This window comes from Onychostruthus taczanowskii, unplaced genomic scaffold (genome assembly GCF_017590055.1).
Source record: "Onychostruthus taczanowskii isolate IOZ18803 unplaced genomic scaffold, ASM1759005v1 scaffold29, whole genome shotgun sequence".
Classification (NCBI taxonomy): Eukaryota; Metazoa; Chordata; class Aves; order Passeriformes; family Passeridae; genus Onychostruthus; species Onychostruthus taczanowskii.
Window position 1 is genome coordinate 6924052 of NW_024500239.1, and position 21142 is coordinate 6945193.

The 21142-nt window shown below is 42.0% G+C and overlaps 1 protein-coding gene across 1 annotated transcript in view; it reads right to left on the minus strand.

The window, feature by feature from the left end:
- Positions 1 to 314: 314 nt before the first annotated feature.
- Positions 315 to 21142, minus strand: part of PARD6G (par-6 family cell polarity regulator gamma) — a 64992-nt gene continuing 44164 nt past the window's right edge. The window contains exon 3 of the mRNA XM_041408170.1: positions 315 to 3059. Within this exon, the coding sequence (XP_041264104.1) occupies positions 2200 to 3059 (860 nt within the window). The 3' untranslated portion in view covers positions 315 to 2199. The remainder of the gene's footprint in view (positions 3060 to 21142) is intronic.

The window sequence follows — 21142 nt, forward strand, 5'->3', positions numbered from 1 at the left end:
GGCAGTGCCAGCCAGCAGGCTGCGGGCAGAGGGGTGCAGAGTGGCCATCAGAGGTATCCTGGCCTCTTTCCATGGAGCCCCTCAAAGCCCAGAGGTCTGCAGCAGGCCATGCTGTGAGGAGGGTAGGAAGCTACTTGGTTCCCGTGGAAATGAGAGTAACAGGAATCTAGTAAAAGCAGCACTGAGAAAAGATACTGCACTAAAATAGTTGCATGGTTGAAGAGGCACCCAAACTGGATACCTTGTTTTCATAGGGAGGGGAGATACTTCCATATAAAATGCTTGAGGAACGGGGAGAAAATACCGAGTAGAAGTAAGACAGCGAACATTTTATTGCAGACAAGGTCACATTTTCATCAGTTAACTAAGGTAAAATGAGTAACTTCAGCCAGACAAATCCACTTATTCATAAAGTAGTCGTATTTAAGGTGTAACAAGTTTTTCCGGATAAGATGGTCTGATTGACTGAAGCATATCCAGCTATTCATTTGTTTTACTGCACCAATAATCAGATTTATTTTTTTTTTAGTGAAAACCTTTGGTCAAGTACAAACACAGTTTTAAGACGAACAGGATCAACGTTCTATTCTTACTGTGCTGGGAAAAATAAGTACAGCTCTATAGCTGCTTTGATACCTAGAAAAGTTTTAATTAGAGTAAGTGAAAGACTTTTAAAATAAACTCTTAAAGCAAATCTAAAAGAAATAAACTAAGTTCAATGTCCCAAAGATATTTAACCATGAGCAGAAGACTGGTTGTTCCACAGGTATTCTAAATTAGTGACAATTAATTAGTCCACACATCCTTTTTCCAGCCATTACAGATTCCAAAATGGAATGTAATTTTTCCAAACCAAGACTCCTGAATTTTCATATTCATAAAATATTTAAGAAATGTCTATTCCACCATACAAAAAAAAAGCTTTAATGTACTACAAAGTTAAAAACAAAGAGCAAATGACACAAGCTAAAAGTAGAAAAATACATTTTAAAACATTTATATTTTGTTCCTTACACTGATCAAGATACAACAAAATATTTTAGATTAGACCACTTTCATAAACTCATGGTGTTTCCAGAAGCAGACAGGTACTGACTCAACAGTCACTGGTCACGCACTAGCTACCTGGCCACCCAGCAACGGTGTCTGACCTTCACAATTATCCAGTATATTTTAACTTTGTAAAAGTCCTGTGTAGACATTAAGCTTTATTACTGGAGGAGTCAAAAAATAACAGAACTATTCTAAGTTAGGCTTGAGAGTCAGTCAGCAGCCCTCCCCTCCGCAGGGCAACCTCTTGTCAAGGAAAAACCTTGTGGATTTGGGTTGCCCCAAAGGTACAGCAAGGACCTGTGTCAGCACTGAGGCTTGCACACCTAAAAACTCACATGAACCAATGTTTTTAAAAAAACCAGAGATGATGCGGGAAGGGTGAAAAAAAAAAACCCAAACAAACCAAAAAAAGGAGGTATCATCTAATAAATACGTAGGAGAATACAGGAAGGCAGCGGCGCTGCCCCCGCCGGCCGGCAGGTGGCGCCCATGGCCAGGCAGCCGCGGGAAACACGCGGGTTTGCATGGATATGGATTTCTATCGTTTCCTTTGGAAAATGAGTCTGCAGCGTCTCCCGAGCGCTGTTACCACCGGAATAAGAAACGGCTGCTTTTACAGAGCTCGTCTGGATTAGACATAACGCTGAAAAGACAGTGTAAACAAGTCGGCAGAAGGGCTGTATGTAACAGAAGAAGATGGGATAGCTATTAAGAAGCACTCTCTCCTTAGCTGGTATTAGAAGAAAACCAGATTCCACTTCAAATAGACATGTCTGTTACTATTAAAATCTAATTAATATATATGCATGTATAAATATGTCTACCCATGCTTCCAAACCCAAGTATACAACACTGCCATGGGTAGCCTGTAAGACTGCTTAGGTTTATACCAACTAAAACAAATTTGTGTTCTCACTTCAGGGCTGGGACATAAACCAGGTTTTGCACTCTGGCTTTCTCCTGACAAATTTTGCAGTGCATGATAGTTTTATGTCTAACTCCAGATGTCACATTTCCTAGAAAGCAACAATTTTCTGCACCCATGAGGTCTGTGAGAATGTCAGCTCCCTGTTTCGTGCACGTGTTGCACAAGTCGATTGTCCCAATTGGCACTTAAGACTGTAAGGAGAATTGCAGAAATTGCTACTAAAGTGTAATGACTGTTCCGTCCTCCTCGATACCTCCTCTGGGGATAACCAGACTGTGTCGGGGATCAGTTTTTAAGGAACTGAGTAATTTGTGGATGTTGCCATTGCTTTCTCGGCCAGAACTGCTGTTGAGCATCAGGTCCCTTTGAAGTCTGTGGCTAAGGCTGCTGCCATTGATTCGAGAGAGGCTACTGGAAGTAAGGCTGTGCAGTTTAGGAATGTGCTGTGGCTCCAGACCACCCTCGATGACAATGTCAGCCTCTTCGTCACTCTCCATTTCATCAGGGTGGAAGTTCTGCAGCACGTGGGGTGTAGGCAAGCTATGGTGACTCGCAGTGCTGTCTGTAGACTGGCCAGAGCTACCAGACATCCTACTGCTCCGAATAATATTGTTCCTCTGGTTTGCGGGCTTGACCGTGATAATGAGATTATGGCTGTTGGCAATCATCATGTCTGTGACTTGGTCAAGAGTCTTTCCTGCTACTTCAATGCCATTGACTTCCAGGACTTCGTCATTCACAGCCAGCAAGCCTGTGCTCTCTGCCAAGCCACCAGGAACCATACGGGAGATGAAGATACCGGGAACTTTTTCCAGTCCGTGAGGAGTCACCCTTACACTGGTGCCATCGCGAATGTAAAACCCCAAGGGTTTCTCACAGCCGTGTCGATACAGCCTCACTCTCCTGTGTGTTTCGGGGAGAATGTCCACATCAATTATGGAAGACACTGGTCTAAAATCATGAGGCATACTAATGTTGATGTGGGGACGCCGGCGGAGGTTGTCATTGCGCAGTGTCACCAGAGCCTTCTTCTTCCTCGACAGCGTATTGGTCCCGAAATTGCTGTAGTCCACTTCATCTGAAAGAGAAACAGTACCAATGTATCAAACAGAATAATTCAATCTGCAGGCCATTTTCCTCCTCCAACTGGTTCAGTGAAGGCACTAATAGCAATATGGAAATAATAATAATATTTAAAAAATAATACTAATATGGGAAAAATCAAATTGATTCTTTCATTTACTCCAATCTTTGTATCACTTTATGTCCATCAGCACAACACTCAGAATGAATTAATTGTTTAAAATGACTCCCCATACTTCTTCCATGTTTTGGAGAAAAGAGACTTCTGATTCTTAACTCTTGTCAGCTGTGCAGAAGGCAATTTCTTGCTGAAGCCTGATACACCATCTTAGACGCGAGATCGTATTTTCAGAGCTGGATTGTAATCTTACACACACCTCCCAAGTGGGCAAGGAGCATACATGCATTCCTAACCTAAAAGTCTGAATTGGGGAGTGTTTTAATACCCGATAGACTGCCTTAAACTTAGGTACAAACAGGAAAGCACGAGTGCAAGAGGCATAGTTAGATATGTTTTCAGCCTAGGCTTTTCTAGTAAGGGAGTTTTGTTAGTGTGTAAGCATGCAGCCTGGCAGAAATAGAAGCAGGTAGAAGGAAACTCCTCTGCTTAGTCTGTATGCTAAAGGATCACAGAATGGACATGGATTCACACCCATACTCCTGCCTTGAGAGCAAGATTCACAGGAAAATGCCTTTCTGGGCTCTGCATTTTAAGGGATTGTTTAAATATTTCAGTGTCTGTGGCAGTTATCTCAAGGGCATGTGAAACGTGATCACCTTTAATTCATCCAAGTGAACTAAGTTATTACACATAGGAAGTTCATGTTGTGTTTTGCATAAAAAATACTTAAGTCATGAAGTTGTTAGTGTACAAATTGCATCACTGCATCTCACAATAAAAATACTGTGCATATTTTAGACATGAACCATGTACTAGATGGAAAGTTATTTCACCAGGAGTTTAAGCATACTTTTCAGATAAACTAACAGACTTTCAGTTTATTCTCCTGTTGAAGATGAGCAGTACCATAAAAAGTACAATTACAGAACTGCCCCTAAGAAAATTGCTTCTCTGACAAATTAACCTTGCATAGCAATGTTTGAAAGAGTAAGACAAGACCTGATAAAGGCTGGAGGAGGGAAAAGAGTGTTAGTAAAAACAAGCTTATGATTGCATTTTTATGTCTTGCAAGGTTTCATTTTCAAGTCCTCTTTCAAGATGTATTATTGACAGACTCCAATTAAGTGACATTAAGTTACACTAATTAAAGGACACTTAAAAAAAAAGTAGTCAGTAGCAACCTGACCTAACTGAGCCTCCTCAGAGCAGGGTGTTAGATTAGGGGCTCCAGAGGTGGCCCCTTCCAGTCTGAGTTATACAGTGATCCTACATAGTCCTTTGGGCTGGAAAAAAATAATTTGAAGACTTCAGAAATATTATTTCTGCATTCTCCTATGACTTATTTACACTGGCTGTAGTAAGCCTGAGGACATCACAAGGCATCTGGAAGGTCATCCTGAAGAAAAAGTTTCTGAGAAATAAAGATATTCCTTTGACAAGTCTGTTAACTTCACATTCACCTCTTCTCTCTCTTCCCAGGATGTTCAGAGCTGTACGAGCTTCACAGGCCCTATTGTGTTATTTAGACCAGTGAGGCAGAGGATTGGAAGTCCTTAAAATCACCCAAATCCAGCTGGTTTTTGGAAGGGTATTCACAGCCAAAACAGTGACTATGGAGAGATGGCACCTTCTCAAGTCCACCTGGTGAACAGTCAGTGCAGTGACTACTCTTTTGAGTACAGTAGCCAATTAATGCAGCCAAAGCCAGGTCATTATTCCTCTTCTTCCATCAACAAGATCACCATATACATTCAGCTATTTCTGATGGATGATTCCAAAGGTTCACAACAAATATATTTCCTTGTAAAGTATGGGTGTACAAGAGTTATCTTTCATCACCACAGTGTCCAGCAGTGTACCCAGCTCACCCCCACAATTCACTGATAAATTTCTGTGACAGTCCTATGAACACAGCTTGAGGCTTCTAGAATCCAAATTCTTCCTTACTTGAAATACAGTGCTGTAGAACAGTACTGCTGTGCCTTAAGGTCCAAAAGAACCTTTATCACAAATTTTCAGTTCAAGATGACAATTAAAATTACACATGGGTTTGTGCATTTAAGACTGTCTCTAGGAGTACTGGCAAAATAAAACAAAAACAAAACAAAACCTGCATTCTTTAAAGACTCAGAAAATTAGACAGGTCAGTACAGTTCATTGCACTGCAGGTAAAATGAAACACATGCCCTGGTTAGCCACCTATCCCCTGGAAGCAGGCAGATAGCTGTTACCTCCCTCTCTCTCTCTGTAAGTATATTAATACTTAATTACTTTAAAGCAAACTTGCAAAATTTTTACCAAATAATTAGTCTGTGAATATTTGTTGACAACTGTTTGGTTGAAACTGCTTTCTTTCCCTTAAATTAAAAACAACCTAGAGAGTTAATTCTCACAACATGCAAGTTTGCGATGATAAAGTAGCAAAGTCACAGAAGTATGATGGCCCTCCTAACACATAAGTAATTTCTGAAGCATCTCCCTTGAGCTGAACCACCAGCAGGGCACTGGCACAAAAGAAGTGGTTGTTTTGTGCCTGTGACCTCCTCACCTGTGCTCAACCCACTAACCAGTCTCCCCAGATGATTGCCAGCATTCCTAACCTCTGAACAGCTTCAAAACAACCACCCCCTTTAATAACAAAAAGCCCATCTCACCACAAAAATGCTAACTTTTTCCTCCAAACACAAAGCAGGCATGAGCAAGGATTACATTACAAGTGATGCAGGTTACCTTCACTGACTGTACTAGGATTTAGTATTACAGGGCTGGACCATGTTAAAAAATTAACTCCATATCCTGCTGATGACTGGAGTTTTTGTTTTTAAAACAGTGCCAAGCAGTAGTTTCCAACTCTGACTATAAATGGGGTTTTATATGAGGAAGACGAAATCTAATTGTAACACATAAAAACTCTTAAAAGCTATTACAGGTTGGAGAAATTTGGCTAATTTGAAGAGTTTTTAAGAAAAAATACTAACTTTATTTTCTTGAAAAAAAAATTTGAAGTTCAGAATACATGGTCTTTGACAATACAGGGATTATTACATTACTTGAATTCAAGATAACCTGCTCTCTAGTGGTTACATTTGCTTAAGACATAACTTTAAAATAAATAAAAAATAAAAAAAAAACAATAAAAGAAAACAAAACAAACGTGTAGAACAAAACAGCTACACCCTTAATATTATTTAGAACCGCTACTCTTGCTGCAGGAATAAAGCAAAGTATGTCAACTGAAATTTAACATCATTAGCTGTTGCTGTGGCAGCAGAAAGTCATCAATCCCTACCACAATGAAAATAAAACTTCCTTCTTCAGAGGGGAACTGAGAGCAGTTAGCCATCATTCAATTTTATCAACTATGGGATGGTCACAAAAAGGTGACCAATACTAAACTGCTCAGGTCGCATGTGTCAGGCTGAAATGGAAACTGTATCAGTGCATAATTTACGATGACACTCTTTTAATGAAGGTCAGCAACTTGTTAGGTTTTGAGTTTCTCACCATAGAGGACTGCAAGCAGGAATGCCACTTCAGCTAAGAAATGGACTGTGCTTGATGCCAGATTTCAGGCAAGACCAGAATGTACCATATGGAACCAGACAGAGCTCATTTTTTTCATTTGCTGCCATATCAAATTCCCCTTTTGCAGAACAAGGGGTCTACAGAACACTGCATGTATACTAGCATGAGAAGCGGCATCAAATGGCATATCCGAACAACGCTTAAAGCACTGAATCTTACAGGGTCTCATATTTTCTTATGTCTCAAAGGAGGCCAGACTTAAATGTTACTTACATGCAGGTGACAGAGGGAGAATTAGTCTTTTAGGTCTTGAACATGTCCCTCATTTCTTGGAATACATCAGACTACATGGATCATTTTAATCTACAAGATGCAGTACTTTCAGATAAGATGTACTATGAACTGGATGGATAATCCTGGATAACCACTAAACTTTAACAGACTTGGACTGAATTTTACTTGTGCCCATAATTTGCTTGTGACTGAAAATACTGTTCCTGTAAAAAGAGATGAGGAACATAATTTACCACAGTTGGAGAAGAATTCCTGACCTTTTCAATTCTTTCTTACTTGAATCTGCAACCCAAAGCTACACATAAAATACCTCAAACTCCTCTGTAGGCACTGAACAGCCAAAACCTTTTCCCCAAAAGCTGCAGCTTTCAGTACATTTGAAGAAACATTTTCTCTATTAATGAGTTACACAAAGTCTGAAGTATTTTGGCGACCAAACACAGAAGTGTTTTCTGTTACTGTGTGTTTGGTTGGTGGGGTGTTTTCAGTTTTTTGGGGTTTTTTTTAATATCATTGTCACGACCTACTTGCCCATAGGGACCTTTCTGTTAGAGAAGATACAGGTACAGATCTCTTCATGCAGAGATGGAGACCGTGCTCACTTTCTTGTCAAAAGTGATGGTGGTGGTTAAACACATACCTGTAAAACCTATAACTTTGAGGTGCTCTTCTAACAATTCTGTAGTCATCCTGTGGCTTTACAGAATACCTTACACCTTCCTAGTGGGCATCATGAATCCTATCATTGAGTCACACTGGACATACAGCAGAGCCTACTAAAGGGCTATTTATAAGGCTAAGAAAACTGCTTAGAGCATTTGGTTGTAGCCAAGAGAGTATTGTATTTCTGTAATTTACATGAAACAAGAAATTATAGACCTTCTGAAAAAACCACCAGGAGCACCACTCCCACTGCTTGGACAGCTGCTTTTCATAGGAACTGCCTGCCAGATAAAATACCAAAGCTTAGCCAGATAAGATTGTATAAACAAGCTGAATTCCACAGAGAAGCAGACTGCCAGGCTCCTATAGGAACAGTTCGTTTCAGACTCTACATTTTCAGTGTACATGCACTCATGGCTTATTATTTCCTCTGGGAACTGTGGAACGTTAGTTGACAGCCCTGGAAAGTACTTCAAAGACAAAATTACTTCCACTAGGGAGAGCGGCACTTCAGGCAGCTTGGGAAGGAGGCCAATGAGTCATTAATAGTGAAGGGTAACCCCTCCATCCAACAGATCTCTATTACTGCGTTCAAATTAGCAGCAGTCATAAAGCCACTTCAAGGGAATGTTGTCATGTTTAACCCTTCTACCTTTCTGTGTCCCGGCTACAAAACACTGTCCATGTTTGACAGAAACTGCAATCACTTTCTATTTTCTCAGAAAGATCAACACCAGAAGCATTTGTGAAAGCAATCAGACAGCAAATAAGCTGGCAGTCTCTCCTTTATGACCTGTAAGGCTGACTGCATGCAAAGGGATTTAAGAGGAAACAGATACAAAATGAACTATGACTTGGGGGGAGAACCAGTGCCAATACTGCTCATCAAGGAGTACTTAATGGCGGGAAAAAGAAGGTTATCTCAATGCTAACATTGCATTGTATGTGTTGCAGGAGTATTAAAGAAAACCCCCAGCCATACTGCTGCCAGCAACCTCTGGGTGAACCAAAAAAAACCACACTGTAGGTAAAGAAGTTGTAGCTGCTATTCTGTCAAAAAACAATTAATGTATCCCACACATGCACAGACCCACACACAGATACTCACTCCCTCTCTCCCCTCATATAACTGTATCAGAAGAAACTGGACATGATTTCATCAACATTTAGAAGACCACCTAAATGTTATAGTTTATCATATTAACATTCAACAGGACTCTTAAAGCAGGAACTATGCCTAATAAACTGCAGTTTTGCAAAAGGCAACCTTCTTTCTCCAGTGATTCAGTCAGCACTAGGGAGATGCATTTGCCTTCCTACTTAGGAAGTATTCATTAGTAGGTTAGGATTAAAACCTGACACAGATGTATCATACAAATGTATCTCTACTTCCAACATGTTTATAAACTTGTAATATCCTACCTTCTTTCAAGAAGGTAAATGTTGTTTTGTTCTTAGGTTTAGCATGTTACAGCAGTCAAAACTAGAATTGCATTAATCTCAGTCTCTTTATAGTGTCAGACAGGTATAAAGAACATTTTAAAGCTGGTTGCCTTGAGGATGGAGACAATCAATTCCTTGGGAATTTAGCCTGTGCTGCTGGCATGGCCTCCTGCACTTCTCACTGCTTGTCATCAGAGGCCACTGTTCCCTTGCTGAATCTCTTCCTTTCCCAGCAGGAGGCCCTTGTTTTTGACTCCCAGCCCTGCTTCAATGCAGCAGAAGCATGACCTGCAAGTTTGCCCCATGAAAGAAGCGAGGCCTTTGGAAGAGATGGGTGCTACTACATCATCTAAATAAGCATCCAAGCATGTACCTCCCAAAGTTATCCTTGTCCTCAGAAATATCAAAACCCAGCTTTCCAAACTGTCCCATAAGCCAACTACAGGACTCCAAATTTTACAGTGGAAGTGCAGATAGTGATTACTAGGATTTTCAGGGTTTTCTTCCTCTTAAGTTTGATATGTGACTTCTCTTCTATCCTAAAACATCCCAGAAACAACAGCTTTTCTCCCACTGTTCCTTTCCACAAACCACATTATCCCAAGATTATGTTACTGCAGCACTAGAAAATTGTGGGGTTTGAGCTTTGGCTTCATTGCCAGTTTTTTTTTAAAGTATTAGTTAATCTTTCCCACTTCCTGCAGGAGGTCAGTCGGAAGTTGGGAGGAGTCATGATCCTGCTGCACTTCTCAGATATCAATCATTATGTTCATGCCAGGTCACAGGTGCTGCCCCGGGGAGGTTTTGATGGTGAGCTGGCTTCCCAGGACAGTCAGCAGTGAGGACACCCAGCAGCAGTAGTGGATCGGTGCTGCATGCAGAGGGCAACAGCATCACCTGTAAACAGCTCTCCTGCTGGCCTGCCAAAAGAAGCCTAGCACCGTGTATCCAACAACTCCCAGCAACAACATAGTCATTCAGCTGATGGCACCAAAATGGGAGGGCTATCAATGCTATTTAAAGATGTTTGGGGCGACAAAAAAAATCACCCTCAAAACTGCCCTCCCCAACCGATAATTTCATACAATCTATTCAGCAAGTTATCATTATAAATGTTAAGATTTAAAGTTATTAAAAAGCAACCCTTAATTATTCCACTTCAACCACTCAATTTTTCACCTGCAAACACTGCAAACTACTATGTCCTATTCATTCAGATCAAGCAATTGAGGGGAACACCATTTGCTCCCTCAAACAGGCACTAAAGGAATAGTTTTTTCCAACAGAAAATGTGTATGTGTTATGCAAAACAAAATGAGAGATGAAACTACAATAACTCTTATTAGCCAGTGCAGATACAATAAAAATCTCATTAATGACACAAAAAGTGGTAAATTTTATCAAGTGAATATTGAACAATTTCCCAATTGGTACTAGAAAATATTACTTCTTGCACAAGTCTGAAGTGTAGAAGGCATGAAATGTTTACAGATTGAGCCAAAGAGCAAACTCAGGAGAATGTAATTCTATTTTTCACAGCTGCAATATTTGGAAAAAACACAAGTAATAAAAATAAATTCACCTCAGGATCACATGAATTCAGAATACGAATTTTATACCTCTGAAAAGAAACAAAGCTTTTGTCTCATACTAGTCTCAGGAGAAGCTTCAAATGTAGCTTGAAAAGGCAGCACAATATCAGGCAGCACCACATGAAGGTGGTCTATGTACATGATGAGACTATTTACACAGGCATAGGTAAAAAGAAGTTATTTTTAAGGGCTGCAATACTGAACCTGATCAGAACCATCATCCTACGGACAAAAATATTAAAAGACAGCCTTTTTCTCTGTTCAGAGGTAACTTGATCAGTATCAAAGATCATTTCAACAGCCAGCAGAGGTGAGGAAGGCAGGATCTCTGTTACCCAGCTAACACACTTGTGGCTCACCCGAGGGAACCCAAAGCCAGTGTGGTACTTCACACTCCCTTCTGCTACTGTCTGCCACTCATGCACACCTTCTCTGCCAAGTGCTCTCCTCTCCAGTCTACGATGATCCTCCCTCCATAGCTAAAAGCAAAACTGATAGCGATCAAGATTCTTTTATTGCCCCCGTGCTCAGCTACCTGCTAAGCATGTTTCTGTAGCATGCAAGCAGTTTTCCTTCTTGGAAAGAACAGATATCCCAGAACTGGGAGCACTTATTCAAAGGTGGCAATAGAGACACTCAAAGGTTACAAACATTAAATCTGTGACAAACAAGGATACTACTAAAAAGACTGTTTTCTACTCTGAAGTAATTCTTTCTCACGCATTCTTTTGCTGAGTAACACCTTATTCATCCCAAGCTAGTTCAGACAGGGAAGCTAGGAAGTGCCTTTTCACTTATTCTTCAAAATTCCCAGTAAAAATAATTTTTTTAAAAAATCACCAAACTGTGGAGAAGTTCATATTTAATGGAAAGATAAGTCTCAAAGAAATAAATGTCAATCTCTTCCACACTCTTTATCCTGGAGTGTTCTGAAGTTGCTACCAGACTTTCTCAGAGAAAGATGTGATTTTATGCAGTCAAAAATTTTTCTAAGATTGTGTTTTCTCCCTTCATAAAAAAGGACACAATGTTTTTATAGCTTCACTGTCGTGGTGTGATAATGCCACATACATCCTGCAAAGGGGGAGAAGGGAGAGAAAAACATTTGCAGTGCTTCTCAAAGCACTTTTCTGGTTCCTGCCTCCAACCCAGCAGATTGTAAATGAAGTCCAGACTCTGCCTCCTATCATGGAATTAAAAAGGTTCAAAACAAGCGTGGCATAAGAAATTAATTACAACACTTGTCTTTCAAGTCACGACCTCTGGGAGTCTCCCAAACTTTGCTGGCTGCAGTCAGGTTAGTCACAAGACAAACAGCGGTGGTGGCCAGCGCCGACAGCTGCACCGCCTCATCAGCCCCGCACAGCCGCTGCCCCGGATGCCCCGGGCCCTACGGCACTGGCAGGCTCCTGCCTCCACCTGCGGCCTCCCGGATGCACCGGGATGCCCTCCTGGCTGGTGGGACTGTGGGAATCCCAGACAGCTTATCTCCCGTGTTCTGGCGGGGCAGCAGACATGCTTTCCCCTGCAGAGACACGTCTTCCAGCCCCCCGTTCCCCACGCTGGAGCAGGCCGGGGCAGGCAGGAGCAGGCCCGCGGGCAGGAGCGGCACGGAGCCCTGGCAGAAGCAGGTCTGAGCCAGTCATCATCCACGCCAAGGAGTCCAGCCAGCGCAATCCCGCGCGTCCTGCACGGAGATGACGGCACTGGAAAGGAGCATCAGCAAGTGAAGCAAAATCGTGGGCTCCTCAGATGGTGGGGGACAATGGAGGAGCAACCTCAAAGTGCTGCGGCAGTGCAAAGCAGAAAAGCAGTTGCAGACACCTACTATATAAATATATTTAAGGTTTGGTTTTCTAATGCAGAAAGAGGAGAAGCAAGGTCAAGGGCCCAGTCTATTATAATTCAAACTGCATCTGTAACACTTCCCCAAGTTGCCAGCACTCTTCCACCTCCACAGGACATGGCTGCTCACCTCACAAATAGGAATCATCTTCTTCCCGGTTATACACAAAGCAAAAGCCTGTCCTCAGGAAGCCTTCTTTCCTGAGGACAGGTTGCAAAGCAGTAAAAGCTGCCTGCAGAGTGCAAAGTCAGAATTTTCCTGAATGATCATGAGAGCAGAAGCAAAGGAGGCTTTTCTAGAGCTCAGTCACTCCGGCAGTGGCCCAGCCTTGTGCCGGGCAGTGCAGAGCCAATCTGCTCTACAGAGAGAGAGGCTGGGAAGAGCTTCCCATTTGGGAAACAAAATGCCAACCCCATCCCCAGTGCACAACTGCCCGCAGCTGAACACTGCTACTGGTGTGCCCTGAGCCCCTGCCCACAAGCTAAGAAAAAAAAAGTCAGTCCAAGGAGGGCTGCCTGTCTCTGCCTCACATACAGCCTCCCTACAGAGCCGAGGACATGCTGGCCATCTTGGTGGAGGGAGAGGCTCCATAATACTTTTTTTTTTTTTTCCCAGTACAGCAGTAGATATTTAAAGACAAAAAACTTGATCTCTCAGGCTCTCAGTGTGATATTTATCATAATCCCTGTGGTCTTCACACTCGTACACATACATGGCACATTTCTATGTGGCTCCCATAAACCCTGCTGCAATGGTGGCCCTTACCTGGGCTTCAGCAGCACATCATCTCATTTCCTTTGGTGCCTTAACACCATGAAGGAAGAGGGTTACAGCTATGTCCCCACCCCTTGTCCTCAAAACAGAAATGAGGCCTTGCCTAACATACAAGAATCATGGCTTACACTGCTTAAAACAAAATCAACTTGTTACTTTTAATGTTAGATTAGCACAAATCTTTTCCAGTCATCATCAGAAAGCAAGAGGCCCTTAACTCTCATCCCCAATTCTGTCAGTAAAGTGCATGTTTTCCTTAGAAGCAGCTTAAAGGATCATGGTGATTCAGGCAGAAGGATCAGCTGTGTAGAGTTACTGGCTAAGTGATTTCTGTAACATTTTTACAATGCTGTATTCCTTTCTCCATCACTGGCTACAGCTCCATACCCAATTAGGTACACAAAGTAATTAAAGGCTGCAGCTTGGGCAAACTTTCCACCTGAGGAGACTCCCCCCAAGATCTGCTGACACTTACAGCACCTGCATACTTGAGGGGCTTATCCCACGATGACCACTGACTGGACTGTGAAGTTTCTCTTTTCCTAGAACATTAAGCACTGATCTGCAACACTGAAAAAACAAATGGGAGAAAAAAAAAATCCCACGTACACCACCTATGTTTACACTGCTTAAAACCTGGCTTCTTCCCACTTTTGAGATGCTCCATCACTGTGTGAGTGTGGTAAGCTCGTGGCTGGTGCACTTTTTCCTTTAAAAAAGTGCTTCTTCCTATGAGCCACATGATACAAACAAGGGAGTGGCAGACAGGAAGCGATTATTCAGAAATTAAAGAATTAGATCAGGTTCCACGATATCAGAACAAAACATGACACATGGCAAGTCAAGCTGACATTTACTGGCTCAAATTTATTTATTTATTTAAAATAAATTTCTTTATTTACTAAATATAGTTCAGTCCTCATGCAACCATTCTGCCTTCTTAATGAGTATCAGTGTTGGCAGATGTGAGCATTGACATGTCTCATGGGAGCACCAGTTACTCCATGTATTTCACCAGCAAAGTTACACCAAACACAGAAATACAGACATACAGCTTCTACCCAAACAAGTTTTTTGTTTTTTTTTTAATGAAAGCATAACTCTGCCAGTAGCAGCAGCAAGTGATGGCGCTTCTGCTCATGGTCTGACTGGCACGGCTGCCCCAGAAATGCTAAACACAGACACTACTCCCGTTCAGCCCTCATCTCTGTTGCTAACAATCTCCTGCCACAATGAACGGAGGTTCCAATGCCACGGGTACACCCAGTATTCATGCCACTGGGAATTCCCTTAATGATCTCAGTTTTCCTGTTACACAAGAGATAACAACACTGAGTCATCACCACATTTGCCTGTTGATTGTTAGGGGGTAGGGGCAGACACCTACCTGACAGAACATACAGCCTTCATAGCCTGATCCCTGCTCTAAGTGCACAAACTATGTTAGGACATGAATTTTACTGTAGCTGTAAAATTAAATTGTGGCCAGACTACTGCTGTACAACTCCTTAGTGTGGAATTGCTCCTCCTGATTTACTACCATTTCAAGTTCCAGAAAAGACACCTTAAAGAAAAGCATCCCACATAAGAAAACTAATTACATAAAGTCCTTTTCATCTGTGAATCCTGAAATGCTAAAAATAAAAGTTTACTGTTCACAGGAGACTAAGCTCCCATTAAAATGGTTGAACTAAAAACCTGGAGAATACATCAGAGGTTATGCAAAGCCCAGCAGCTTTAAAGGAAAGAGGAGGGATTTACAGGGTTCAAAGGCAGGAAAGAACAGATGAGGTATGTTAGGACTTATTTTCATTACACTGCATAGTTTGTTTCCAAGAATGCTTTCAACAGAAGCATCCTCTCCTTACAAAAGGCAAGTGCTTGCTGAGCTGACAAGCTTCGACACAAGCTGTGTCCCAGCCCACAGACAGTGAACTGCTACCAGTAACCTTGGCTCACCACTTCTTGTGTCTGCTTCTAAGACCTTTCTCCACTTTCAGTCCCTTGAGGTTTTACCCGTGAGCAGCCAGATCACATCTTCACCTCCCATATGAAACAAAAATGAATTAAAACCACCTTCTGCTTTCTTTAGACAAAAGCCTAGTGTCCCTTTTCTATCTTTCCTCACCTCACTTAAATTGCTAGACAGCATCAGGAATGGGCAAGATCTTTAATAATACGATCAGGCAGTATTACTAAAGGCATACTAAATTCCCACAACAGGAGCCAAATGGTGACCAAGACAAGAATATTTATTCAATGATGTGTTCCATCTTCAGAAGAAAAGCATTCCAAGGACATGAAAAGTGAAGACAAATAACTATATAAAACAAAACAATGGCTCAGACGTTGATGTGATTAAAATGCTTTCTTGCTAAGGTGCTCTTGGTGGGGGGATACAAACACTCAGCACTAAGTTGTGCCATATTTTAGTAACACACAAGCTAATGGAACATCTTATTTACAGTTTACCAGCTTGACAAAGTTTTGCAACTGCAGTGAAGAGATTAAGATGTAGAACATTAAGAACCAACAACTCACTCTTAGGGTTAAGGAAGTTTTCTTTGTGCTTATGTTAAGTGTTATGGACATGTTTTAAGGTGGCCAAAAACCAAAGCGCAGCGCCTTTTTGTTCTGTACAAGCATCAGCACAGGGTACCTCCTGCAAACACCAGGAAGATCCCAGAGCTTCCTCCCATGCTGAAGGACAGATAGAGAGCGTCAAAGAGACAGGTTAAACAAGTTCCAAAGTTAGACACCTGTCCTTAGCTCAGCAGCTAACACCACATTAATTCAGGGAGCTGCAGTGAGAAAAAATAAAATAAAACAAAACAGAAGTAGAATTTTTTTTTTCTGGGCTCCTTTTCCTTACCCAGGCAGATTGTATTTATCTGCTCAGCTTAAGTTTTTCCTTCTGCGTGGATGCAATTTAACCACATCACCATGCTAAAACTCATCTTGCCGTTGTCTGTATCAACTAATTTCACACAAGTCAGGCCTTTGACCATGGCAAATCAAATGATATGTTAGTTGAAAGGAATCCACTTGAACTCTTACTCTCCACTTTTAAGTACACAGATACAGTACTGAAAGTTTAAGAAATAAAAGGGCTGTGGCTATGAATTATCTGCTTGTCTGTAGGAAAAAAAAAATCTGGACAATCCTGATACTAAGACTACCTGAAGTATAGTGAAAGAGTGGTGAGGCATTCAAGACCAGCTAGGCATCACAGATAAAAAAAGCCAGTCAATAGAAGGGAGAATCTCATTTGTAACACACATTTCTCCTGGGAAAGCACCACTGTCCTGTTTGGCTTTATGCCTCTCATGTCAGATCAGTCAAAGGCCAATGTAAAGTTAACATGCCAGATTTCACATCATCTGCTTGCCCAAACAGCTGGGAAAACTGTTTTAGCTGAGCTCTGCTCTTTTGCTCGCTTCAGATTGTTGTGTTAATTAAAAAGTCTTGCTCTTGTGTTACACAGCCCACAGGAAGTGAGGAGGAGATTCCTAACTTCATAATCACGTTAGCCAATAGCTCCCAGCGCTCTCCGCGCTGCTCCGCAGAGGACCAGCGCTGTGCTCTCGGGCTGGCAGGCTGTGGGAGGATGCTGCGTAGGAGACTCCTCATGTTGTGCAGCGTCAGCCCGAGCTCCTTCACAATGGGAGCTTTCTGCCAAAGAGCAACATAAAATCCTCCCTAAAACTACAAGCCTGACGGAGCGAATTTCCCAAACAGAAAGCCAGCCTCACAAAAATCCACTTGGTAAGCAAAGGTAGTCACTAGCTGAGGAGTTACTGGATATGAATGTATCCCCTTTGGGCTCACCCCTAGCCTAACAAGTAAAAATATATTACTTTTGTCACCTCCAAGCTTACTCTTTAGAATTTCCATCTTGGAAGCACTGCAAGGAGTGAGTCACTCTATATACCTTGGCAGCAACTTGCAGGCCAACAGGGAATATCCAGAAGGAAATAATGTCACCAGTTGGTGAGGCAGCAGCTATGTATTTACCAGCCTAAACAAGCTCGTGTCTCAGTACTTTCAGTTAAGTGTGGCCAACAGCAAATCTCCAATTCACAGGTCATAAAACTTCCAGCTCAGAAGTAATTTACTATTTAATACATCTGAAAATTAGAGATCTTGAAAAGTTATCCCAATCACTGAAGATGAATACTAGACATTAGAATCCCACCAAGGGGTAAATTCTTTTGAATACCATATTGTCCTTGCCTGATCTCTGCAAGGCCTTTAGCAAAGTGGGAGTTTTGGACACTGGAAATGCAGCAGTTCAGAGTGGCTGCCACCTTGTCCAATCTCTGTGAAGGAGGAGGAAGCCTTCACAGACAGGAGCCAGGCATGGTGGCACAGGGCACTCACAGGACAGAAACCACAGCGGGTCAGCACAGACAGGAGTGAGGCAGGGATATGTCAAGCTGATTGATTTTGACAGCCTGAGGAAGGTTTAGGCATTTCAGCAGCTACAGTTGACCACCATCAAGAATTTGTGAGGTGTGACCAAGCTAGTTAGGAAAAAACAAACAAAGCCCCCACCCCAACCCATTCTGTACTGGTCAAACTGAGTTTTGAGGGAAATATCAATAAACAAGGCACTGAATAATTAAGAGGACTGCTTATGTGTCAAATGAGACGGTTAACACTGTACAAGGTGGCACTTATTTACTAGCTAAGGCTAAGAATAAACTGAGGAATTAAGGGCTCTCAACAGATCAGTTTACTCAATAAGATCTAGCAATTTTCCCCGCTGCTACCTGATGAGCAGCACTAAAGACACTCAGCAGTGCACTTAAGGAAGTCTTTCTTACTTCACAGCATATACACTCTGCACATGACTTACTCACATCTTGAGCTAAAAGTTAACTTTTATAAAGGGCTAATGGAGATGCATCGACTGCACCTTTGAAGCAGACAGTGAGGGAGCAGCACAGAGCCAAGTTTATGGCATGGCAGAGTTAGGATGAATGTCACACCAAAGGCTGGCTAGGAAGCTGTGAGAATACCACTAAGCAGCCACTTGAGAGAAAGTGTATTAATGAAGCAAGACCCTTAAGCTGGTTTTTGTCTACTTCCAACAGATCTATTACCCTCAGAGGATTTATTCTTTCAAAAGCATGCCAACTGCCTTCACTACCAGAGATGCTTTATAAAAAGCTGGACACTTGTATGAGCAAGTATCACATGCAACAATTGCATGTTTTCAAAATGGTCCGCAAAAAATGAGGATGCAAACCCCTTCCACTGCATTGATTCAGAAATCAGGAGACATATCTTGTCACTTTTGCCCCTCCCTAAGAAGTTTTAAATCTTTGTGACAATAGGCTACATATACATCCTTTCAAGCCTTTTTATTTGCGTGTATTATTTTAAGTCTCTAGGATGCTTTCCTTAAGGCCACAAATGGAAGAAAGGAGCCGTAAGTAAAACTCTCCCCTGTTAATCTCTTGAATTTATAGATGGCTTAAGTAAGACTTAAAGTAAGGCATAGCAGTTTGACCAAAATGCTTAAATCCCCAGGTTTTTTCTCCTTCACTGTGTATATTCTATGCCCTATCAGCAGCCAACAGATTAACAGGCAGAAACAAAGGTGTCATAGGTTTTTAACACTGTAACCCCAAACCCACAAAATAAAGCCTTGCAAGAGCCTCATTTCCTTCTAATAAAATACTACGTTTCTGCTGCCCACTTGTGAGGAGACTTCAAACATCCTTATTTTCTAAGCCAACAGAAACTGTGTCTTAGCAAACTCAAGGAAGGCAGCCTTACAAGACCTATGTTCATTTCTTCTCATGAGGAAACAGTTTTCTGAATTTCACTTTCAGATTTCCATTTTTGAGGTGTCAGCCCACGAGGCAACAGCACACTCGAAGTGTCCCTAACTGGCATTTGCAGTTATTGCTGTTTGAATTATTTGCTCATGCAGATATTAATTGTCAGCACACACTTATCACCAACCATGATTATTTGCAGACTCTTCAAGAGACAGTCTGTCTTTCTATAACAGTGTTCTCACTACACCCATTCAAGAAATCATTCACATTACAACAGAGGTAAACAAATTAAAGTGACTAGATTGATAGAGCATTTACAATTGGAGTAACTTGTAAAGTTTGAGAATTTGGTTTAGGCACAATGTTTGCACAGCAAGTTCTCTTTAGATGACTAAGCTGTCACTGAAACTGGCTGAAACTCTGAACCACAATTCCCCTTATGGGGGCTTTGCCAGCTCTGCTGCCTACTGCCAGTTTTCATCAGTTCAGCGGCAGCCGGCACCACCACCTGACAAAACTGCTTCCAAATTCAACTTCTGTATCAAGCCTTGCAGTCTAGGGGCAAGGTAAGGCAGCCAAGCATGGCAAGAACATTCAGACTTCTTACACTGTGGAGCTTGACTCAGAATGAGGGATAAAGTATTTTGTTTCTAGGAATTTACACAAGATCAATACTGAGAAATTTCTCTCTATTGCTCTAGCAGGGAAAGTCAGATAAAAAAAAGACAGACTACTGTATTAGACTTCTTCCCTCCTGCAACATTTTTATTTCCCCCCCTTCACGTGTCTAATAAAGCATGAAAGCTGTAGCTCTGCCCCCTCTGCTGTCAAGAGATTCTAGCTCTAAAATTTACAGACTGTATTATAACCTACTGGCACCTATAATATTTAAAAAAAAAGCCAGATCACATCCTTCAAACAATTTTCATCAGAAGAAATTATGCTGTCAGTGGGGTGCAGAAAGTGGAGGAATTCCTATTTACTGTTAGACTTGAAAATTTACTGGGAAAAGGACTTCCAATCACAAGCCAATACCTGAAACATCACACCAATTTGCGTGTCATTAGCACAGATGTTTATCTAGAAGACCAACCTAAAGTTTGTGATGAAGAATCATTGCAGAAGGGTGACCAGCAACTAACATGAGAGGAATGGGACACACAGAAAAACATTGCTCAATGCCTGTTAGGGTAGGAAGTGATACCAGAGGAGAGACGTGGCCCTGTCCTCAGGGGACAACCGTGCAAAAGGTGTACTCTCTGTCATGCTATTGCCCTCCCAAATGTCATTGTCAGGGCTCAGACTGCTATATGGATTCTGACACTGAGCTGCCAGGCTTCAGCTTCCAGGAGCTAAGATCTGTCATTTCACTTTAGGACAGGCTTGACTTTGTGATATTTTCTGCTTTAGATGCTGTATTACTTTTACAGGTGCCTTAAAAGTTAAGCCATGAGCTGTTAGCTGGAGTTGGCTCGCTAAAAGGTACCTTAGACTTGAAACTCAAACATGAGCACAAAATGCAGGCAAAGAATCACTAGTAGCCAAGTGTGAGAGTCAAATAAAGCTGGCAAAGCTGAGACTGTCACTGCAAGGAGATACCTACCATCCTGCAGCATGCACAAGTGGATGCCACCTGCTCCAGCCAGGGCTAAGCACAGGTCTGTCCTACTCATACCCAATTAATCACTGCAAAATGGGGACGGGGGAAGTAGACACACTGTGGGTCTTCTCATGAAACCTCCCAATCCAAATAAAAGCCAGATTCCTGCCCAGTGTTGGAAAAGAACACACCTGCTCAGGATATCACCACATCTCCCCTGAGTAAGGGCAGCAAGGCCCTCAGAACACAAGCTGGCTCATTACTGAGCTGTAACACACACACAGATCTCATTTCTGAGCTGTAACACACAGACTGATCTCATTTCTGCCTATTCATGGGTGGCTGACTCGTACCAATAGTGCAGCTCTGCCAAACTCACCCAACAGGCCCAGTCTGAAACCTCCAGTGCTGCCAGATTCCCATGGACAAAC